This window comes from Eptatretus burgeri, chromosome 1 (assembly GCF_056783735.1).
Source record: "Eptatretus burgeri isolate ZD-2024b chromosome 1, Ebu_testis_v1, whole genome shotgun sequence".
NCBI lineage: Eukaryota > Metazoa > Chordata > Myxini > Myxiniformes > Myxinidae > Eptatretus > Eptatretus burgeri.
The window spans coordinates 108,976,656-108,996,347 of NC_140961.1; the positions used below are offsets into that span (position 1 = coordinate 108,976,656).

The 19,692-nt window shown below is 42.8% G+C and overlaps 1 protein-coding gene and 1 long non-coding RNA gene across 9 annotated transcripts in view; both read left to right on the forward strand.

Moving 5' to 3' along the window:
• The window catches only part of LOC147035156 (uncharacterized), a 30,385-nt gene extending 16,053 nt beyond the window's left edge, over nt 1-14,332 (forward strand). For both annotated transcript variants that reach the window (XR_015061496.1, XR_015061494.1), the window contains 2 exons: nt 7,310-7,394; nt 13,560-14,332. This is a non-coding gene — a long non-coding RNA (uncharacterized LOC147035156). The remainder of the gene's footprint in view (nt 1-7,309; nt 7,395-13,559) is intronic.
• A 3,386-nt stretch (nt 14,333-17,718) lies between these two features.
• ANKS1A (ankyrin repeat and sterile alpha motif domain containing 1A) overlaps nt 17,719-19,692 on the forward strand; it is a 178,563-nt gene continuing 176,589 nt past the window's right edge. For all 7 annotated transcript variants that reach the window (XM_085894384.1, XM_085894410.1, XM_085894428.1 and 4 more), the window contains exon 1: nt 17,719-18,007. In XM_085894384.1, the coding sequence (XP_085750510.1) occupies nt 17,877-18,007 (131 nt within the window). In that variant the 5' untranslated portion in view covers nt 17,719-17,876. The remainder of the gene's footprint in view (nt 18,008-19,692) is intronic.

Consider the following 19,692-nt stretch of genomic DNA (forward strand, 5'->3'; position numbering starts at 1 on the left):
CATAGATGTATTTATAGCGAATGTAGTGAGCTTCATACTTAACGCGTGCACATGAGAGAATAGGAAACAACAACAACAACAACACAATACCCTGGCAATTTGGAATCCGTGTCGATGGCTATGACCGTTTTGCTTCTGGTTTTTTTTTTGCTTCCGGTTTTTTTTTCTTCCGGTTTTTTTTGCTTCCGGTTTTTGTCATGGGGAATGATGCATGCTGGGAGATAACGGCATCATCGGAGACATGAAAGACCCAAATATCAGACATGGTGTTTTTTTCCCCCACTGATTTTAATAAAGATATCTCCCGCATCATCAAAAAATAGTTTTTATAGCGAACGTAGTGAGCTTCATACTTAACGCGTGCACATGAGAGAATAGGAAACAACAACAACAACAATACAATACCCTGGCAATTTGGAATCTGTGTCCTTGGCTATGACCCTTTTGCTTCCGGTTTTTTTTTTTTGCTTCCGGTTTTTGTCATGGGGAATGATGCATGCCCGGAGATAAAGGCATCGTCGGAGACATGAAAGACCCAAAAATTAGACATGGTGTATATTTCCTCCACTGATTTTAATAAAGATATCTCCTGCATCATCAAAAAATAATTTTTCATTGTGATTTACATTATTCGATCGCTGATCCCGAATCCAGGCCAAAGTAACTGGAAATTGCGTATACAGATGTGAACAAGTTATAGGTAAAGTCAGAAGTGAATGTAAGAAGAATTCTACGTTCACTTCTAGTATTTTTTTTTAGATGAGATCCTGTTCTCAGCGGTGTCATTGTTGTGAAGGTAATGTTGAGGTAATATTTTTTTTTCGATGAGATCCTGTTCTCGGCGGTGTAGTTGTCGTTGTGAAGTTAATGTTGAGGATTTTTTTTTTCCAAATGAGATCCTGTTCTAGGCGGTGTAGTTGTTGTTGTGAAGGTAATGTTGAGGTAATACAGATATCTCCCGCATCATCAAAAAAGAATTTTTAATCGTGATTTACATTATTTGATCGCTGATCCCGTATCCAGGCCGAAGTAACCGGAAATTGCAGCATCGTCTGCTATGCACCTGACTGACCTCAGATCTGGTAAAATCATCAGCTGTGCGGCGCTTCCATTTACCATGGTATAGTTGGCAAGTATACAGTTGTGAACAAGTTATAGGAAAAGTCAGAAGTGAATGTAAGAATAATTCTACGTTCCCTTCTAGGCTTTGGCTATTCCATATTACATAGTACATATTTTATAGATCCACGTATTTTACTGATGTAGATGTATTTTTATATGGTACATATTTTACAAATACACGTATTTTACTGATGAAGTATATCGAAAAATGATATATACTGATGATATCGAAAAATGAATAATTAATCGATGAAATGCTTCATTTATAGTGAACGCAGTGAGCTTCATACTTAACGCGTGCACATGAGAGAATAGGAAACAACAACAACAACAACAACAACAACAACAACAACAACAACAACACAATACCCCTGCTGTTTCTGGTTTTTGTCATGGGAATGATGCATGCCGGGAGATAAAGGCATTGTCGGAGACATGAAAGACCCAAATATCAGACATGGTGTATATTTCCTCCACTGATTTTAATAAAGATATCTCCTGCATCATCAAAAAATAATTTTTCATCGTGATTTACATTATTCGATCGCTGATCCCGAATCCAGGCCGAAGTAACCGGAAATTGCGTATACAGTTGTGAACAAGTTATAGGTAAAGTCAGGAGTGAATGCAAGAAGAATTCTACGTTCGTTTCTAGTATTTTTTTTAGATGAGATCCTGTTCTGGGCGGTGCAGTTGTTGTGAAGGTAATGTTGAGGTAATATTTATTTTTTAGATGAGATCCTGTTCTCGGCAGTGAAGTTGTCATTGTGAAGATAATGTTGAGGATTTTTTTTTTCCAAATGAGATCCTGTTCTAGGCGGTGTAGTTGTTGTTGTGAAGATAATGTTCAGGTAATAAAGATATCTCCCGCATCATCAAAAAAGAATTTTTAATCGTGATTTACATTATTTGATCGCTGATCCCGAATCCAGGCCGAAGTAACCGGAAATTGCAGCATCGTCTGCTATGCACCTGACTGACCTCAGATCTGTTAAAATCATCAGCTGTGAGGCGCTTCCATTTACCACGGTATAGTTGGCAAGTATACAGTTGTGAACAAGTTATAGGAAAAGTCAGAAGTGAATGTAAGAATAATTCTACGTTCGCTTCTAGGCTTTGCCTATTCCAGATTACATAGTACATATTTTATAGATCCACGTATTTTACTGATGTAGATGTATTTTTATATAGTACATATTTTACAAATACACGTATTTTACTGATGTAGTATATCGAAAAATGATATATACTGATGATATCGAAAAATGAATAATTAATCGATGAAATGCCTCATTTATAGTGAACGCAGTGAGCTTCATACTTAACGCGTGCACATGAGAGAATAGGAAACAACAACAAGAACACAATACCCCTGGCTATTTGGAATCCGTGTCATTAGCTATGACCTTTTGCTTCCGGTTGTTGTTAAACGCTGTGCAGTGTATAAACACGATTGGGTTTTATTTCTATCTTGTTAATATTACTTAACGTGTGCACATAAGAGAACAGGAAACAACAAAAACAACACAATACCCTGGCAAGTGTGAATCTGTGTCGTTGGCTATGACCATTTTGCTTCCGTTTTTTTTTTTGCTTCCGGTTTTTTTTTGTTTCCGGTTTTTGTCATGGGGAATGATGCATGCCGGGAGATAAAGGCATCGTCGGAGACATGAAAGACCCAAATATCAGACATGGTGGATATTTCCTCCACTGATTTTAATAAAGATATCTCCTACATCATCAAAAAATAACTTTTCATCGTGATTTACATTATTTGATCGCTGATCCCGAATCCAGGCCGAAGTAACCGGAAATTGCAGCATCGTCTGCTATGCACCTGACTGAACTCATATCTGTTAAAATCATCAGCTGTGCGGCGCTTACATTTACCATGGTATAGTTGGCAAGTATACAGTTGTGAACAAGTTATAGGTAAAGTCAGAAGCGAATGTAAGAATAATTCTACGTTCGCTTCTAGGCTTTGCCTATTCCATATTACATAGTACATATTTTATAGATCCACGTATTTTACTGACGTAGATGTGTTTTTATATAGTACATATTTTACAAATACACGTATTTTACTGATGTAGTATATCGAAAAATGATATATATACTGATGATATCGAAAAATGAATAATTAATCGATGAAATGCTTCATTTATAGTGAACACAGTGAGCTTCATACTTAACGCGTGCACATGAGAGAATAGGAAACAACAACAACAACAACAACAACAACAACAACAACAACACAATACCCCTGGCTATTTGGTGTCGTTAGCTATGACCTTTTGCTTCCGGTTGTTTTAAACGCTGTGCGGTGTATAAACACGATTTGGTTTTTTCTATCTTGTGAATATTACTTAACGCGTGCACATGAGAGAATAGGAAACAACAAAAACAACACAATACCCTGGCAATTGTCAATCCGTGTCGTTGGCTATGATCATTTTGCTTCCGTTTTTTTTTTTTTTTTGCTTCTGGTTTTTTTTTTTGTTTCCGGTTTTTGTCATGGCGAATGATGCATGCCGGGAGATAAAGGCATCGTCGGAGACATGAAAGACCCAAATAATATCAGACATGGTGTATATTTCCTCCACTGATTTTAATAAAGATATCTCCCGCATCATCAAAAAAATTTTTTTAATTATGATTTACGTTATTTGATTGCTATTTCCGAAGTAACCGGAAATTGCGTATACAGTTGTGAACAAGTTATAGGTAAAGTCAGAAGTGAATGTAAGAAGAATACTATGTTCGCTTCCAGTATTTATTTTTTTAGATGAAATCCTGTTCTAGGCGGTGTAGTTGTCGTTGTGAAGGTAATGTTGAGGAAATATTTTTTTTAGATGAGATCCTGTTCTAGGCGGTGTTGTTGTTGTGAAGGTAATGTCGAGGTAATATTTATTTTTGCAGATGACATCCTGTTCTCGGCTGTGTAGTTGTTGTTTTGAAGGTAATGTTAAGGTAATATTTATTTTTTCATATGAAAAAGACGGTTTAATTTGATATATTTTAGAAGCGAATGTAAGAAGAATTTTACGTTTGCTTCTAGGCTTTGCCTATTCCAGATTAGCGAACGTAGTGAGCTTCATACTCAAAGCGTGCACATGAGAGAATAGGAAACAACACCAAAAACACAATACCTTGGCAATTTGGAATCTGTGTCATCGGCTATGACCCTTTTTCTTCCTGTTTTTGTCATGGGGAATGATGCATCCCGGGAGATAAAGGCATCTTCGGACACATGAAAGACCCAAATATCAGACATGGTGTATATTTCCTCCACTGATTTTAATAAAGATATCTCCCGCATCATCAAAAAATAATTTTTAATCGTGATTTACATTATTTGATCACTGATCCCCAATCCAGGCCAAAGTAACCGGAAATTGCATAATCGAATATAAGAAGAATTCTACGTTCATTTCTCGGCTTTGCCTATTCCATATTCCCCTTTATAGCCAAATCACTTGTTCATTATCGTGTCGAAATATCAGCTTCCAAGCTCAAAAGGTGCCTGAGATATTGCCTCGATGAGAAAGAAAATAAATAAGAAATTAACAAATTTATAATAATTAATTGATAAATCAAAACATAAAAAATAAGTTTTTGCCAAAGCACATCTTCACTTTTGTCTCCAAATTTCAGCTTCCTCGCTGAAAGGATGGCTGAGATATCGCCTGGACAAACAAACAAACAAGAACATAAACCAATGTCACCTGCAGCGTGACCCGTATCTTGCCAAAAGGTGACCACGTGTGACTTCTTTAAGGTCACACTGAGGTGAACAGAGCTGCTATCCACCAGGAGCGACTCCTTGAGGAATATCTGCCTACGAGAGATTCCGATGAGAATCGTTCTTCAGAGTAACCATTAAAAATATGTGTTTGCCTCATAACGTCACCAAATGACGTCATAATGTCTCAAGCTTGACATATCGAGAAAGCACTCATCGAGGTGTTCAATTTGAGGTACTACACGATATGGTTCCTAAAACTTGAAAATTTGACCTTGGGTTCAAATATGTTTGACCTCAGGCGCGAACCATGAAGGTCAAGGCCAATCGCCACCAAAATTAATCAGCTGAGCGCCAGACCATGAACTATATTCCCATGAAGTTTGAAGACGATCCGATCAAAATTACTCAAAAAATAAGGGTTTCGTCGACTCCCCTGATTTGCGACAAAGTGACCTTGACCTTTGACCTTGACCTTCAAAATTTTATGCACTGAAAGGGACCTCTATAGACCTCTGATATGCGAAGTTACAAAAATTTCCAATGACAACTGTGCTCTGCAGAGTGATTTATACGTGATTACAGACCAAAAAAAAAAAAACAACAACAAAAAAAAACATATGAAGGTCAAGGCCAATCGCCACCAAAAATTAATCAGCTGAGCGCCAGACCATGAACTATATTCCAATGAAATTTGAAGACTATCCGATCAAAATTACTCAAAAAATAAGGGTTTCGTCGACTCCCCTGATTTGCGCCAAAGTGACCTTGACCTTTAACCTTGACCTTCAAAATTTTGTGCACTGAAAGGAACCTCTATAGGCCTCTGATATGCGAAGTTACAAAAATTTCCGATGATAACTGTGCTCTGCAGAATTTTTTATATGTGATTACAGACAGACAAACAAACAAACAAACAAACAAACAAACAAACAAACAAACAAACAAAGAAAAAACATACAAGCTGATGAACATATCTTGCAAAAACTTCGTTTTGGCAAGATAACAAACAAACAGAGTAAAAACTGAGTACTCCCTTCCTTCAGCAACCAGCGATGACGTCATGGATTGCCTGGATGTGGAATTGGGAAGGAGCGGTGTATAATATTGGCTACCACCAGATGGCATTTGCGGCCTACATTTGCAAACATGTGGAAAGACAAACAATCAAACGGACCCAAATACAATACCCTCTCCCTCTGGCAAGGGTAATAAATAATAATACTCCTCACAAAGAAGTTTAAGCAACAACTTTTAAACTGTGAAATAAATTATGGGTTCACAGTTCAGAAATGTATTAGTCATGTCTATGCAAATGTCATGGTAATTAACCCTCAAACGCAGTGCCAGCAATAGTACCATATCATGCAATGTGAAACACCACATCACAACTGAATGGTGAACTATTGGCGCCATGTTATCACCGACACATCAACACTTCAATGTTGCACATTCAAGAGGATCAGGTGGGGAGCAACTTGTGGACTGTGGCATGAGGCAGCACGATCAATTTGGTTGGGGCAGCTTCATAGTATGGCCTGGCATTCAAATTTCGTGAAAAACTGATCTTGTCATTATCCAGAGAGGTGCTATGACTGGTGCTGGACACAGGGATGACATCATTATACCTGTATTTGTCCCTCTTGCCCAACAACATCACTTGCATGGACTGGCATGCATATTATCTGGGGTCTCGACTTGAATCCGATTAAACATGCTTGAGACATCCGAGGAAGGCATGTTAAGTCACCCACTGTCTCTTGATCAATTGGACTGATCCTGATCAAAGAGTGCTGCAACATCTTGCAGTGAACGTTGGATCATCTGATTTGGTTGATTACAAGATGTGTGCAAGCTTGTGTTGGAGTCAATAGTGGTAACGCATGATATTAAAACCATTTCTTCCCAAGTAAATGTGTCGATGATCATTTGTACAACAACATATTCGCAATCTGCATGCTCATTTCAGACAGCCTTGTTGTTTTTGCATAATTAACCCCACGCTTTAAAAAAAACAAACCGGGGGGATCTTGTTATCGGCTGCGTCTGTCTGTCTGTCTGTCCGTTCGTCTGTCCATCACACTATCTCCTCCTAAACGGTAGTGCAGAATTTCACCAAACTTGCTCATTATGATCATCACATGGCAAGAAGGTGCAAGAGCAGTGTCATTTTTGGCCCCACACCCTTGGGATCTGGGTGGGGTCAAAAGGTCAAATACCAAAAAATGTAATTACGGACGCACTTTAAAATGAAACTTTGTAGATGCAATCAACGTTGGAGGATGCATTTGATATGCAACAAATTTTTGTATCTGACCCCGGTTCATGCCCCAGGGGGGGGTCAAAGGGGTCAAAACAGAAAAACATTTTTTTTTTAACTCAAAACTTGATTATTGGGTTATTTCCTGTGGAACTTTTTTTTGTCATCTTTCGACTTTGTTTTAGGTGGAAAGCGTGGGGATTGCGATGGAGCTCCATCGACTTGGCTCTCATTTAATCCTGGCTTCCACTGACAACACTGTTCAGTAAGGTGAGTACAATGGATGTAAAACTTGTCAAATCATTGGAAACTACGAGAAGTGTGCCAATAAGTAGTTATCTCGAATAATGGTTGGATCTTTGCTTAGTATATATACGAATCACTATATATTTATAGCCATGAAGTTATATATTCCCATAACTTTTCAATGCAGTTTTGGTTTCTGGATTCTTAGTACTTGTAAATGGGGTTTTGGGAAGGTTGGGGGTTTTTGGAAAGGGGAAGCGTGTAAGTCACAAATTCTAGGGGAGAGATTTCAGTTTGATGTGACATGAAAAAAAATGTGTTGTCAATGAGGAGATGGAGCAGACAGCTGTGATATTTAATAACTCATGGAGTTACGATAGGTACCAGAGCATTAGAGGGTAACATTAGAGGAGTTGCAGAAGAAATTCAGGAAAACATGATGCAAGGGGCAGTCTTTGAATGTGTGACACAGGACAAGGATCTTTGCATGGTAAGTAGACAGCACAATGCCGGGCAGGCGGAGATATAGTTCATGGGGTTTTAAGTTACATTAGCAAATACCACCCATCACTGAGAGAGAGAGAGAGAGAGAGAGAGAGAGAGAGAGAGAGAGGGAGAGAGAGAGAGAGAGATAGAGAGAGAGAGAGAGAGAGAGAGAGAGATAGAGATAGAGATAGAGATAGAGATAGAGATAGAGATAGAGATAGAGATAGAGATAGAGATAGAGATAGAGATAGAGATAGAGATAGAGATAGAGATAGAGATAGAGATAGAGATAGATATATATATAGATATGTTACAAGAGGTTGCAAGTTGGTATTTGCAGTTTTGCCACATCTGCCCAGACATAAATTTTCCAAAGAAAAGATCATGGTTTTGGCTTGTGGACCATCTGAGATGGTGTTGAACAGCTGTCTTGAAGACCTTTTGGAAAGAATGAGATTGAAGAGGATGCAGAAGTTCGTTCCACAGTTTGGGGAAAAGAGAGGAACAAATGAGTGGAGGTGAGCAGTGATCCTGGATTTACAGTGGCCTAAAAAAGTGTTCACCCCCTCTCAATAATGCCACATTTCGATGAATTCCACATTATGGAGAAACAGTTTTTCCAAATGAACATTTTTATTCCTAACTGAAGAGATCAAACTAAACACTGTTATTGTTGAAGGAGGTTACATGTCAGGAATACCTGCAAAAAAAATCAACATGTACAAATCAAACTTCACTGGTTGTAAAAGTATATTCATCTCCGTAAGTCAGTACTTGGTGGAAGAACCTTTTACAGCAATGACTGTGACGAGTCTTTTATGGATACAGTCGATCTCTACCAGCTTAACACAGTGAGATGGTAGCTTTACCTATTGTTCACGTGAAAATTGTTCTCGTTCTGCGAAGTTTGATGGGGATCGTCGATGGACTGCAATCTTCAAGTCTTGCCATAAATGTTCAATTGGGTCCAAGTCAGGACTTTGACTGGGCCACTCAAGAACATTTATTTTCTTATTATTCAGCCACTCCAGTGTGGCTTTATTTTTGTGCTTCAGATCATTGTCCTGCTGAAATGTGAATCTCCTACCCAGTTTCAGATTCATGGCCGATTCAATAAGGTTTTCATCAAGGATTCTCCTGTACTTTGCACCATCCATTGTCCCTTCTATCCTGACAGGCTTGCCAGTCCCTGCTGGTGAAAAGCATCTCCATAACATGATGCTGTCACCACCATGCTTGTCATGAAGGACGGTGTTGACTGGGCGATGTACAGTGTTAGGCTTGCGTCAGATGTAACGCTTTGGATGTAGACCAAAAGTTCAATTTTTGTCTCATCTGACCACAAAACGTTTTTCCACATGCCAGCAGAATCTTTAAGATGATTTTTCACAATCTCCATACGTGCTCCATGCGTCTTTTTTTTTTAGTAATGGCTTCTTTCTTGCCACCTGTCCATCGGGGCCAGCTTTGTGAAGAGAACGTGATGTTGTTGATTGATGAACACCGATCCCCATCTCTGACATAGAGACTTGCAGATCTTTCAAAGTCATTGTTGAGTTTACAGTGACATCCTGAACCAGTTTCCTGCTTGCTGGTTGCTGAGTTTGTATGGTCGACCTGAGTCTGGGTAGAGTCAGTAGAGTCTGGGTGGTGTGATACATCTTCCACTTCTTAATGATGGATTGCACTGTACTCAAAGGGATAATGAGTGACTTTAAATCCTCTTAGAACCCTCTCCTGAACAGTTCTTCTCCACCACTTTATGTCTGATTTCTTTGGAAAGCTCCTTGGTCTTCATGTTTGCCTATTGGTTGACCAACTGAGTTGCACCTTAAAACTCCTTAGACAAGTGTGGGAGCTTAATTTTTTTAAGTTAAACCACTGATTACATACAGGTGAAATCTATTACACTTATTTTGGAACCTATCAAACAAAAAAACTGCTCCTGAAGTGATTTGGGGTTAATTTGGGGAGCAGGTTTGAATACTTATGCAACTGAGAATCATCTGATTTTCTCCGTTAATCCAAGTTATTCACATTTTATCCGCATTTTGTAAGTTTTATCACTTTGGAGTAGTTTGTGAAGACTATATATTAAGTTTGATTTGAAAGAATCATCTAATAAGCTGAGGTGGCATCAAAATGTGAAACCTTTGGAGGGGGTGAATACTTTTGCAGGCCACTGTAGGTCGTTTAACCAGGAGGCGGTGGATTTGTAAACTGTGTGTGACCTGCAGAATGGGGGGGGTGTTGCGGAGGGGGAGAAAGGGACAAAGCATGGAAAGAGCAGAGGGTGCAAGACCAGAAAGGAGGTGGAAGAAGACAGAGACCAGCGACTTGTCCATGATGGCAAAGTGATAGACCCATAGAATCAGCTTCATCGCAGGAGATTCCAATAATCTTGAAGACCTTTGTTTCCACGGCATCAAGCTGTGCATTGTGTGAGATAGGGAAACCAGCCCAGAAGGGAGAGCAGTACTCCATCAAGCTGCGGATGAAGGCCTTGTAGGTGGATAGGAGTTCATGTATTCCAAGGAAGAACATTGTTCAACGAAGAATGCCCAGTGGGTGGCTGGCTTTGGAAGCCAACTTTGAAGTATGTGGTTTGCCCAAGAAAGATGGCTGATGGTGAGACCCAGCGGATTGAATGACAACTTTCTCAAGGGGATTGTTAAGCAAGTAGATTGGGGAATGGGGGAGTTTCCAAACCATCCTTCAGGAGAGAGATAGTGAGAGTGTGAGATTTGTCAGGATTGAAAGACATATTCTAAGTGTTTGATCATCTTGTGATTCTGTCATGGTTCGAAGAGAGGGAAGAAGCTGCGACCATTCCTGTCTGAAGGATGAGTGATGTCACAGCAGAGGGTGGATTTGATTGAGATGTCTAAGACAAAGAAGGGCATTGATAAAACAAGTGCAGAATAATTTTTCAGCAGAATTGATACTGACAGGACAAGAGATCACAGTTCGTTCATCCATTTAATGTGCAGCTTATGGCTGCTGGTTGCATCATTGTTTGGAGTGTGGCTGTGCCACTGATGCAGTGCCCTCTGTAAGTGAGGGCAGGAATTTTGGAATTTGGCCAGGGTACCGGCGAAAGCTCGCCTATTCTTCACAAAGGACACTGGGGGATCTTTAATGTCTACCAACTAATACCAGCAGACGGGACACCTAGTTAAACATCCACCTGAGGGATGGCACACATATTGATGAATCACCCTGCGTGTGAAACATTGGGTTGATAGCTGGGCCGAGATTCGAACCCTGGTTTGACAGCTTGGAGGCAAGTGTGCGTAACTCTGGGCCATCCTGCCAGGTTACAGTTTCAGAGGCCAACCAGGTCAACAAATCAGGTGATCAACATCATGAGCATCATTGTGACATTGCTAACAACATCGATAACAATGTAATTTCTGATATCACTCTGCTGTCAATATCATTCTAACAAATAAAACTTTTAGTCCTTGGCAGGTTAATGAGAGTTGGCATGGTAGTAAGGTCGGGGTCTTTCACTCAGAAAGTGGTGATTGCATGGAATATTCTCCTTGCAAGAGTGGTGGCAGTAGAGTCGGTGGATTGTTTTCAAATTGAGATGGATATCTGGAAGTAGTGGAGTTGGGGGGGGGGGGTATTGAGATGTTGACATGATTGCACAGGCTTGATGGGCCTCATGGCCTCCTGTGTTGAAGTTCATCGTGTAACTTGACACGGTGCAGTTTATGTTCTGTATCCCACTGATAGGTCGGATCTGCATCTGGACCTTCACTAAAATCTCATCGGCTTGTTCTTGTCACGCACCCAATCTGTCCACAAAGTTTCGTCCGAATCGGTCCATAACTTTTTGAGATATCCTGTCCACAGCCAAACAAAACAAAAACAGACGACTCACATGGCGCTACTCACGCTCCACTAATCGCTAGTATTGTTTTGAATCCCTCTCGCTATCATGTTCTGGCACAAGTGCTTCAGTGCTAAAAAGATTGATGGACCGGCTTTCAGCATCACAAAATCCAGGTAACGTGGCATCACAATCACAAGCTATTGTATGTGACTTCATTGGCTTCATGCATTGTGATGTCACAAGAATTACACATCGTTCCTGGGTATTCAAACATAAAATTATAACATCAGCTTTGGGGCAGACACACCTTGGTTCCTCAGTTTGAGAGGGGAACCAGTTGTGTGAGTCTTTTTCGGAAGCAAACTGAATGGGGGGGGGGGGGGGCGGGTCTTGGAGATGCCAGAATGGCAGATGAGCCAGTTTCTTGTCAGTGCAGAGAAAAGCTATCATCGAGACTGGGCAGGTTCTTTCCAACAATCTGCAGGTTTTCACTTTCGACCATATTGCAACTAAGAACATTCAAGGACTTGTACTGATGGTCATACTCCATGCTGATGAACTTGGCGCACAGAGCTTGTCGTGATTGATCGCAACTACTTTGGTACTCAGGACTTCAAAAAGCTCGAAAATTATCAACGGATTCAATCATGACTCGAAAGGCATTGTCTTTACCATGGCAATAACATTAATTGACTGAATCACAGTGAGTGAGGATATAGTTTTCTTGTGGCGTACACGGGTCCCCGTGTCTCAAAGTGCAGATTGTGTCCTATGTTACATTATGACATTGCCAATGCCATCTTGCATCATTCAGTGCAGGCAATAATGTGGGTAGGAAATGGCAATGATACCTAACTGGAGTAGAAGACCAACTTGGGATGCACTGCAATGTTTGAAATCAAGTTTGGGATCAGTTACACCCGGGATCAGTTTGAAGTGCTCGACTGTTTGAAATAGTGATGGAGGAATTGATGAAGAATGAAAGCTTGTGATTCCCATACCAGTTATTTTATGCTGATGACATCGCATTGAATGCTGAGAAAGAAAGTGGACAATGGCCTTGTTCAACATACAGGAAAAGGAAGTGGATGGAATTAAATTCAATGTGGGCAGTGTCATCGATGGTGTCACAAGAGGTGCAGTGGCCACCATCATCATGATCATCATGTTCGTTTAAGGACATGTCCCCCTATTTTAGGGAGTTGGTGGATTGATGACAGGTCTCCATTTGGTTTTTTTTATTGCCAGCTTCTCTCGTAATCTTTTTTTCTTTCCGAAACCTAAAGGAGACCCAATCATTTTACGTTGGTGTTCACACATTCCTGCCATGTTTCCATGGGCCTGCTGCTCAGTCTTTTTCCATTTGTCTTTCAACTTCCTATCCTCAGGCCCATACCCAAGGTGGAGTGGTTCCTCAGTTTGAGAGGGGAACCAGTTGTGTGTGTCTTTTTCGGAAGCAAACTGAATGGGGGGGGGGGGCAGGTCTTGGAGATGCCAGAATGGCAGATGAGCCAGTTTCTGCTCAACAAGCTGGCATATTGTGCGCTGTCAGTGCGCTGTGGATTATGGAGGGATGAATAGCCCCCCCCAAATATCACAAAGGGTCATTTTTTTTGAGAAGCATTCCTTTTAACCTGGTGAATTGATAGGAAAAGAACAACAAAGAAAAAAGAAAAAGGTGAACGTAGGCCTTTGTTAATCACGTCTGACTTGTAACCTGCACAATCGATGTAATCTTGTTATAATTTGCCCCTTTCTCCTTCTTGGTTACTGTGTTTCACTGAATCCTTGTGTTAATGCAAAAGCCTGTCCTATTCAAGTGTTTATGCTGCGGGCAGAAAATGTAATGTAGCCAACAACAGGTATGATGGTGCGGTGTACATCCCATCCCACAACAGGTATGATGGTGCGGTGTACATCCCATCCCACAACAGGTATGATGGTGCGGTGTACATCCCATCCAACAACAGGTATGATGGTGCGGTGTACATCCCATCCCACAACAGGTATGATGGTGCGGTGTACATCCCATCCCACAACAGGTATGATGGTGCGGTGTACATCCCATCCCACAACAGGTATGATGGTGCGGTGTACATCCCATCCCACAACAGGTATGATGGTGCGGTGTACATCCCATCCCACAACAGGTATGATGGTGCGGTGTGCATCCCATCCAGCAACAGGCATGGTGGTGCGGCGCGACCATGCTCTCAGCAGTCCAACTTGTTGAAGCTATGCACCGCCTCTCCATCAAAAATCCTGCATATGGCCTGATTCTCTTCGTGAGTTCACATTGTGTCTTTGTTCCACGACCAAACAATCTAGGCCTTCTCTGTCTCATTTCGATATCTATCCTGCAAAGATTTAGCATATGTGGAAGAACTACACTTCGCCGTTTATCTTTCAATGAAATACCAGACATCCATCTCAATATCCTCGACTCTATTGTTTCTATTCTCCTTTCATCTTCCATATCCATGGCCCAAGTTTCACTGTCATCCAATAGTGCTGGCCTTACACAGGCTACATAGATATACGAGTGACTTTGCTGTCCTTACTGTAGCACATACTTGTTTGTTAGGATACCTCCTAACTATTTCCATTTCTTTCAAGTCCTTACAACCATTTCTACTCCCACACTGACCAACAACATCCATTACTAAAAGGAGCAGCATCCTTCTTTTCTTTTTCTTCACCACTCACCATAAAAAAGTTCGTTTTACCCACATCTACTTGAAATCCTTTATTCTCCATTGTCTCGCTCCTTCCATCTATGAAACATCATCTTCGCTTGTTGCTCCGTTTCCAGCTGCCAACACTCCAGAAAGTGATGCAGTGGTTTAGACTGGAAATTTGGTAACAAAACCTGGGATTATTATCATACATGTCAAAGAACTGAAGATCAGTCATTTCAAGGGAAAGATGAAGAACAAAAATAAATGCCCTTGAGGTCAGAATTTCATTTAAAAAAGGTCAAAGGTTTCCGTTACCTTGAGAGACATTATAGAGGCATCACTAGGAGCAGGATTATCCCTTTAGATGAAGAATGTAGTCAGTTTGGAATAAGAGGAGACAACTAAAGTGGTCTGATGAAGTACACAAACATTCCATCACCTGTGAAAGTTAGTTTATAAAGCCTGTATCAGACTGGTGTTGATGTATGGAAGCAAAACGTGGGCAATGTGGATTGAAGCTACAACAAGTGCCAAGCGCTGGAGGGGGTCCACATGCTACACCCCCACTGTTCTCAAGACAACAAACACAATTCTAACCCTTACCCCCTTCCCAAAACCTCCACTCCCCCCTCTCCCCTCATTCTACTCCCCATGAGGCTTACGCTATCTTTGAAAAGTTTCGTTAGAATCAATTAAAGCAGTTAAATCATGGATCACCCTTCTCTCTATTACAAGTCCTCCCCATAAATCTCAAAATCTATTAAGGCGAATAACTTCATTTTTTCATCATTAACTCCCCATAGGGCCGACACCATCATGATCACTCAAGCTGTCCCCCACCCCCAAAGATCCACCATAAATAGAATAATCCATAAAAGATAATTTTTTTTACTATTAATCCCCCATGGCCATGGAGCCCCCATTACACAAACCATGTTCGGCAGCACTGTGGTGCATCGAGCTGGCACGAATAGCTGGATGCTGATTATGGAGCACCCCCATTCCTCCTCCCCCACCCCATAATGTTACTACCCCCCCTCCCTATTTTACTCCCAATTGTCCTCCATTACGTGTGTTAATTTGGCTGTGATCACATAAGCTATTACAAAGATCTCACCCTCCTCTCTGTATCCTAGAATGGCCTCCACGTCCCGATTATTGAATAATATAATACTCCAAGCAGTTTAACCATCACTTGCAGAGGTTTAAATCACTTTTTTTTTCATTACTCTAAAACACTCCAAGTGCAACGGTAAAAACGGTGCCTTTTCCACATTCAACCACACGTCCTGCCAGACCTCGAAGCGCCCACTCACCCTCTGCAGCGGAGACGACACGACACATGTGTGGAACATGAATATGCATGATGCAAAAAAAATGGGCATCGCATGAACATGCGTTTTACATTCAAACTTGGTTACATTGCAGACCTCACCTGGTGTTTAGCTCACCTGTACTTTAGTGCAGTGACCTTATGCTATCGAGCAGCGTCCGTAGGTAAGTGAGTGAGAGTCAGTTCGTAAACATTTCAACCATTATCGCTTGAAACAAACACACGATTTTGATGAAACTTGGCCCCAAGCTTCATATTTGATGCCAAATGAAGATATATATTGACCGCATCAAAATTTGCGCTCATTAAAGGGGGTTATACGGGGGGGGGGGTTTTGTCCCCCCCCACCACCAAAAAATAGGTATTTCCTCTCTTCTCCAAAACTCCACAAGTGATTTTTATGAAACTTAACCATAACCTTCATCACCTGTAATGTACCAAAATGTATTGACCGCATCAAAATCTGCACTCATTAAGGAGGTTCTACAGGGAGTTTATTGACCCCCCAAAATAGGTATTTGCTCTTCTTTAAAACTACACCACCAATTTTGATGAAAGTTGATGGCAACCTTCATCACCCATGACGTACCAAATTTTATTAAAATCTGCACTCATTAAAGGGGGTTCTACAGGGGGTTTTTTTGTTCCCCCCCCCAACGAAAAAATAGGTATTTCCTCTCTTCTCCAAAACTACACGAATGATTTGGATGAAACTTAACCACAACCTTCATCATCTGTAATGTACCAAAATGTATTGACTGCATCAAAATCTGCACTCATTAAGGGGGTTCTACGGGGAGTTTATTGACCCCCAAAAATAGGTATTTGCTCTTCTACAAAACTACACAACCAATTTTGATGAAAGTTGACGGCAACCTTCATCACCCATGACGTACCAAAGTTTATCAAAATCTGCGCTCATTAAAGGGGTCTATGGTGGGAGGGGGGGCAGTTGACCCCCAAATTAGGTATTTACTCTCTTTTTCGAAACTACACGTAGGATTTTTTTTTTAATGAAACTTGACCAAAACCTTCATCACCCATGATGAACCAAAGTTTGTTCACAGCATTAATAAAAAAATTAGGGTCTAAGGGAGTCTGCAGGGGGTTTGAGTGATCCAGGTGAGCTTCAGGAGAGTCGGTCCAATTTTGTTTTTAAACTACGGCAGCAATTGATTGAGTAAAGACAATTCCGTGAACACGAGAACCAGGGTAGCCACCTTGGCTCGTTGTCATTGCGTAAATTAAGCCAAACTTGTCTTACACATAAAGAGTCTTGAGCCATCCCATTTTTTGGGGGTCAGAAGTTGTTGGTCCCTCTCGTGTTGGTCGGCATATGATGCATTTCTCGGAATCCAACAAGGTCCTTTTCCTTGTTGCTTGGTAGGTGTTTTCATCCATAGGAACAAGTCAGGTGTTCATACACGTGCGATCAAAAAGATGCACAGATCTTAGGGTCTTCAGTTCAAGTTGCTGTGGTGCGACTTTAACCGTTGAACTAACATCGGCTGGGGTTAACTCATCCCGTCATCCTTCAGAGGTCGCCAAAATGAGTACCGGCTTACTGGTAACAGGGGGGGGGGGCACTGCATCAGCGGGACAGCTGCCCCCCAGAAAATGATTCAACCAGTAGCCGCAGGCTCTGGACGAAACAACAACGACGACCATTGAGGAGGAGGCACCAAAAAGCGGAGACGGATGAGTTGAGCAGGTGACAAGAACAAGACGATTCGATTGTGGTTGTGGTCCGAATCCAGATCCAGTCTAACAGTGGGATGCGAAATGTAAACTGTTTATCCTGGCAGGGGTTCTAGTTTATGTAATGCAGTGATGTTCGTTGATCTCTTGTCATTGGGAACTGGTTCATGTTATTGGATAAATGAACGTTGTTAACTTTACACGCCGTAACGTTTGTTTGAAGGAAAGAAAAAAAAAACTCTTCGAGGAGAGGCATACCGGAAGTGACGTCATGGTTGGGCGGAGCATCGTGGGAGAGCTCCTCCCCACACGCCATGTTGCCGGAAGTTATTAGTTATGACCCTTGACCGGGCGCGGTAGCGTTTCGTTGTCGGAAACGTCCGTGGATATTTGTCCTTGTCCTGTTGGCGGAGGCTCCGTCGCGTCACCGCGATGCGTGGACCAGAGAGGTGACGGGAAGGCCGCACACCATGGGTCGCGAGCAGGATTTGCTGGAGGCGGCTCGGACGGGGAAAGTTGCGCTTGTCGAGAAGCTTTTGAGCGGCAAGCGGGTTCCGAGCGCCGGCAAGGCCGTGCAACCGCTCAGCGAACTACTGCACAGGTAGGGCGACCGCGATGCGAATCGGGGAAGCCCATTTTGGTGTGTGAATCACCGAGTCCCAGGTGTGTTCGGAGAGTGGGGGTGGGGGGGGGGGGGGTGGGGTGGGGTAGGGTGGAGTGGGGTGGGGGGGGGGGGGGTGGGGTGGGGTGGGGTAGAGTGGGGAAGTTAATAAAAGTGTTTTCCTTGACTTCATCATCCTTCGGAACTTGTTCTCCCGTCGAGCCCGTCCCAAAGCACGTGGTTCGCGCGGCCCAAACTTTGTTTACAGTTGCTTGTGCTGTGCGGGTTTGGCACCAAAACTGCACAGCTATGTGCTTTCCTTTTTCGTGCATTCTCAGCACGACGTTTACTTCCAGCCTCATCTCGAATCGTGTTCATACCTGGCAACACGTGTTCATACCTGGCAACACGTGTTCATACCTGGCAACACGTGTTCATACCTGGCGACACGCGTTCATACCTGGCAACACGCGTTCATACCTGGCAACACGCGTTCATACCTGGCAACACGCGTTCATACCTGGCGACACGCGTTCATACCTGGCAACACGCGTTCATACCTGACGACACGCGTTCATACCTGGCGACACGCGTTCATACCTGGCGACACGCGTTCATACCTGGCGACACGCGTTCATACCTGGCGACACGCGTTCATACCTGGCGACACGCGTTCATACCTGGCGACACGCGTTCATACCTGGCGACACGCGTTCATACCTGGCGACACGCGTTCATACCTGGCGACACGCGTTCATACCTGGCGACACGCGTTCATACCTGGCGACACGCGTTCATACCTGGCGACACGCGTTCATACCTGGCGACACGCGTTCATACCTGGCGACACGCGTTCATACCTGGCGACACGCGTTCATACCTGGCGACACGCGTTCATACCTGGCGACACGCGTTCATACCTGGCGACACGCGTTCATACCTGGCGACACGCGTTCATACCTGGCGACACGCGTTCATACCTGGCGACACGCGTTCATACCTGGCGACACGCGTTCATACCTGGCGACACGCGTTCATACCTGGCAACACGCGTTCATACCTGACGACGCGCGTTCATACCTGACGACGCGCGTTCATACCTGACGACGCGCGTTCATACCTGACGACGCGCGTTCATACCTGACGCGCGTTCATACCTGGCGACGCGCGTTCATACCTGGCGACGCGCGTTCATACCTGACGACGCGCGTTCATACCTGACGACGCGCGTTCATACCTGACGACGCGCGTTCATACCTGACGACGCGCGTTCATACCTGACGACGCGCGTTCATACCTGACGACGCGCGTTCATACCTGACGACGCGCGTTCATACCTGACGACGCGCGTTCATACCTGACGACGCGCGTTCATACCTGACGACGCGCGTTCATACCTGACGACGCGCGTTCATACCTGACGACGCGCGTTCATACCTGGCAACACACGTTCCTACCTGACAACACGCGTTCATACCTGACAACACGCATGCCAAACCGACAGGTGCCCTGCTGTCCTGACTAGTACGAGACCGATTTCTCCTGGTGACGATAAAAACCTCAATAACGTACATTGTTAGCTCTAGTGTGATGAAGAAAGAACAATCTCCACGAAAGAATAAAGTTTGGATGAAGGTGTTTAAAGACGTTAACCTTCTTGTTCTTCTTCTTTGGTACGCAGCACA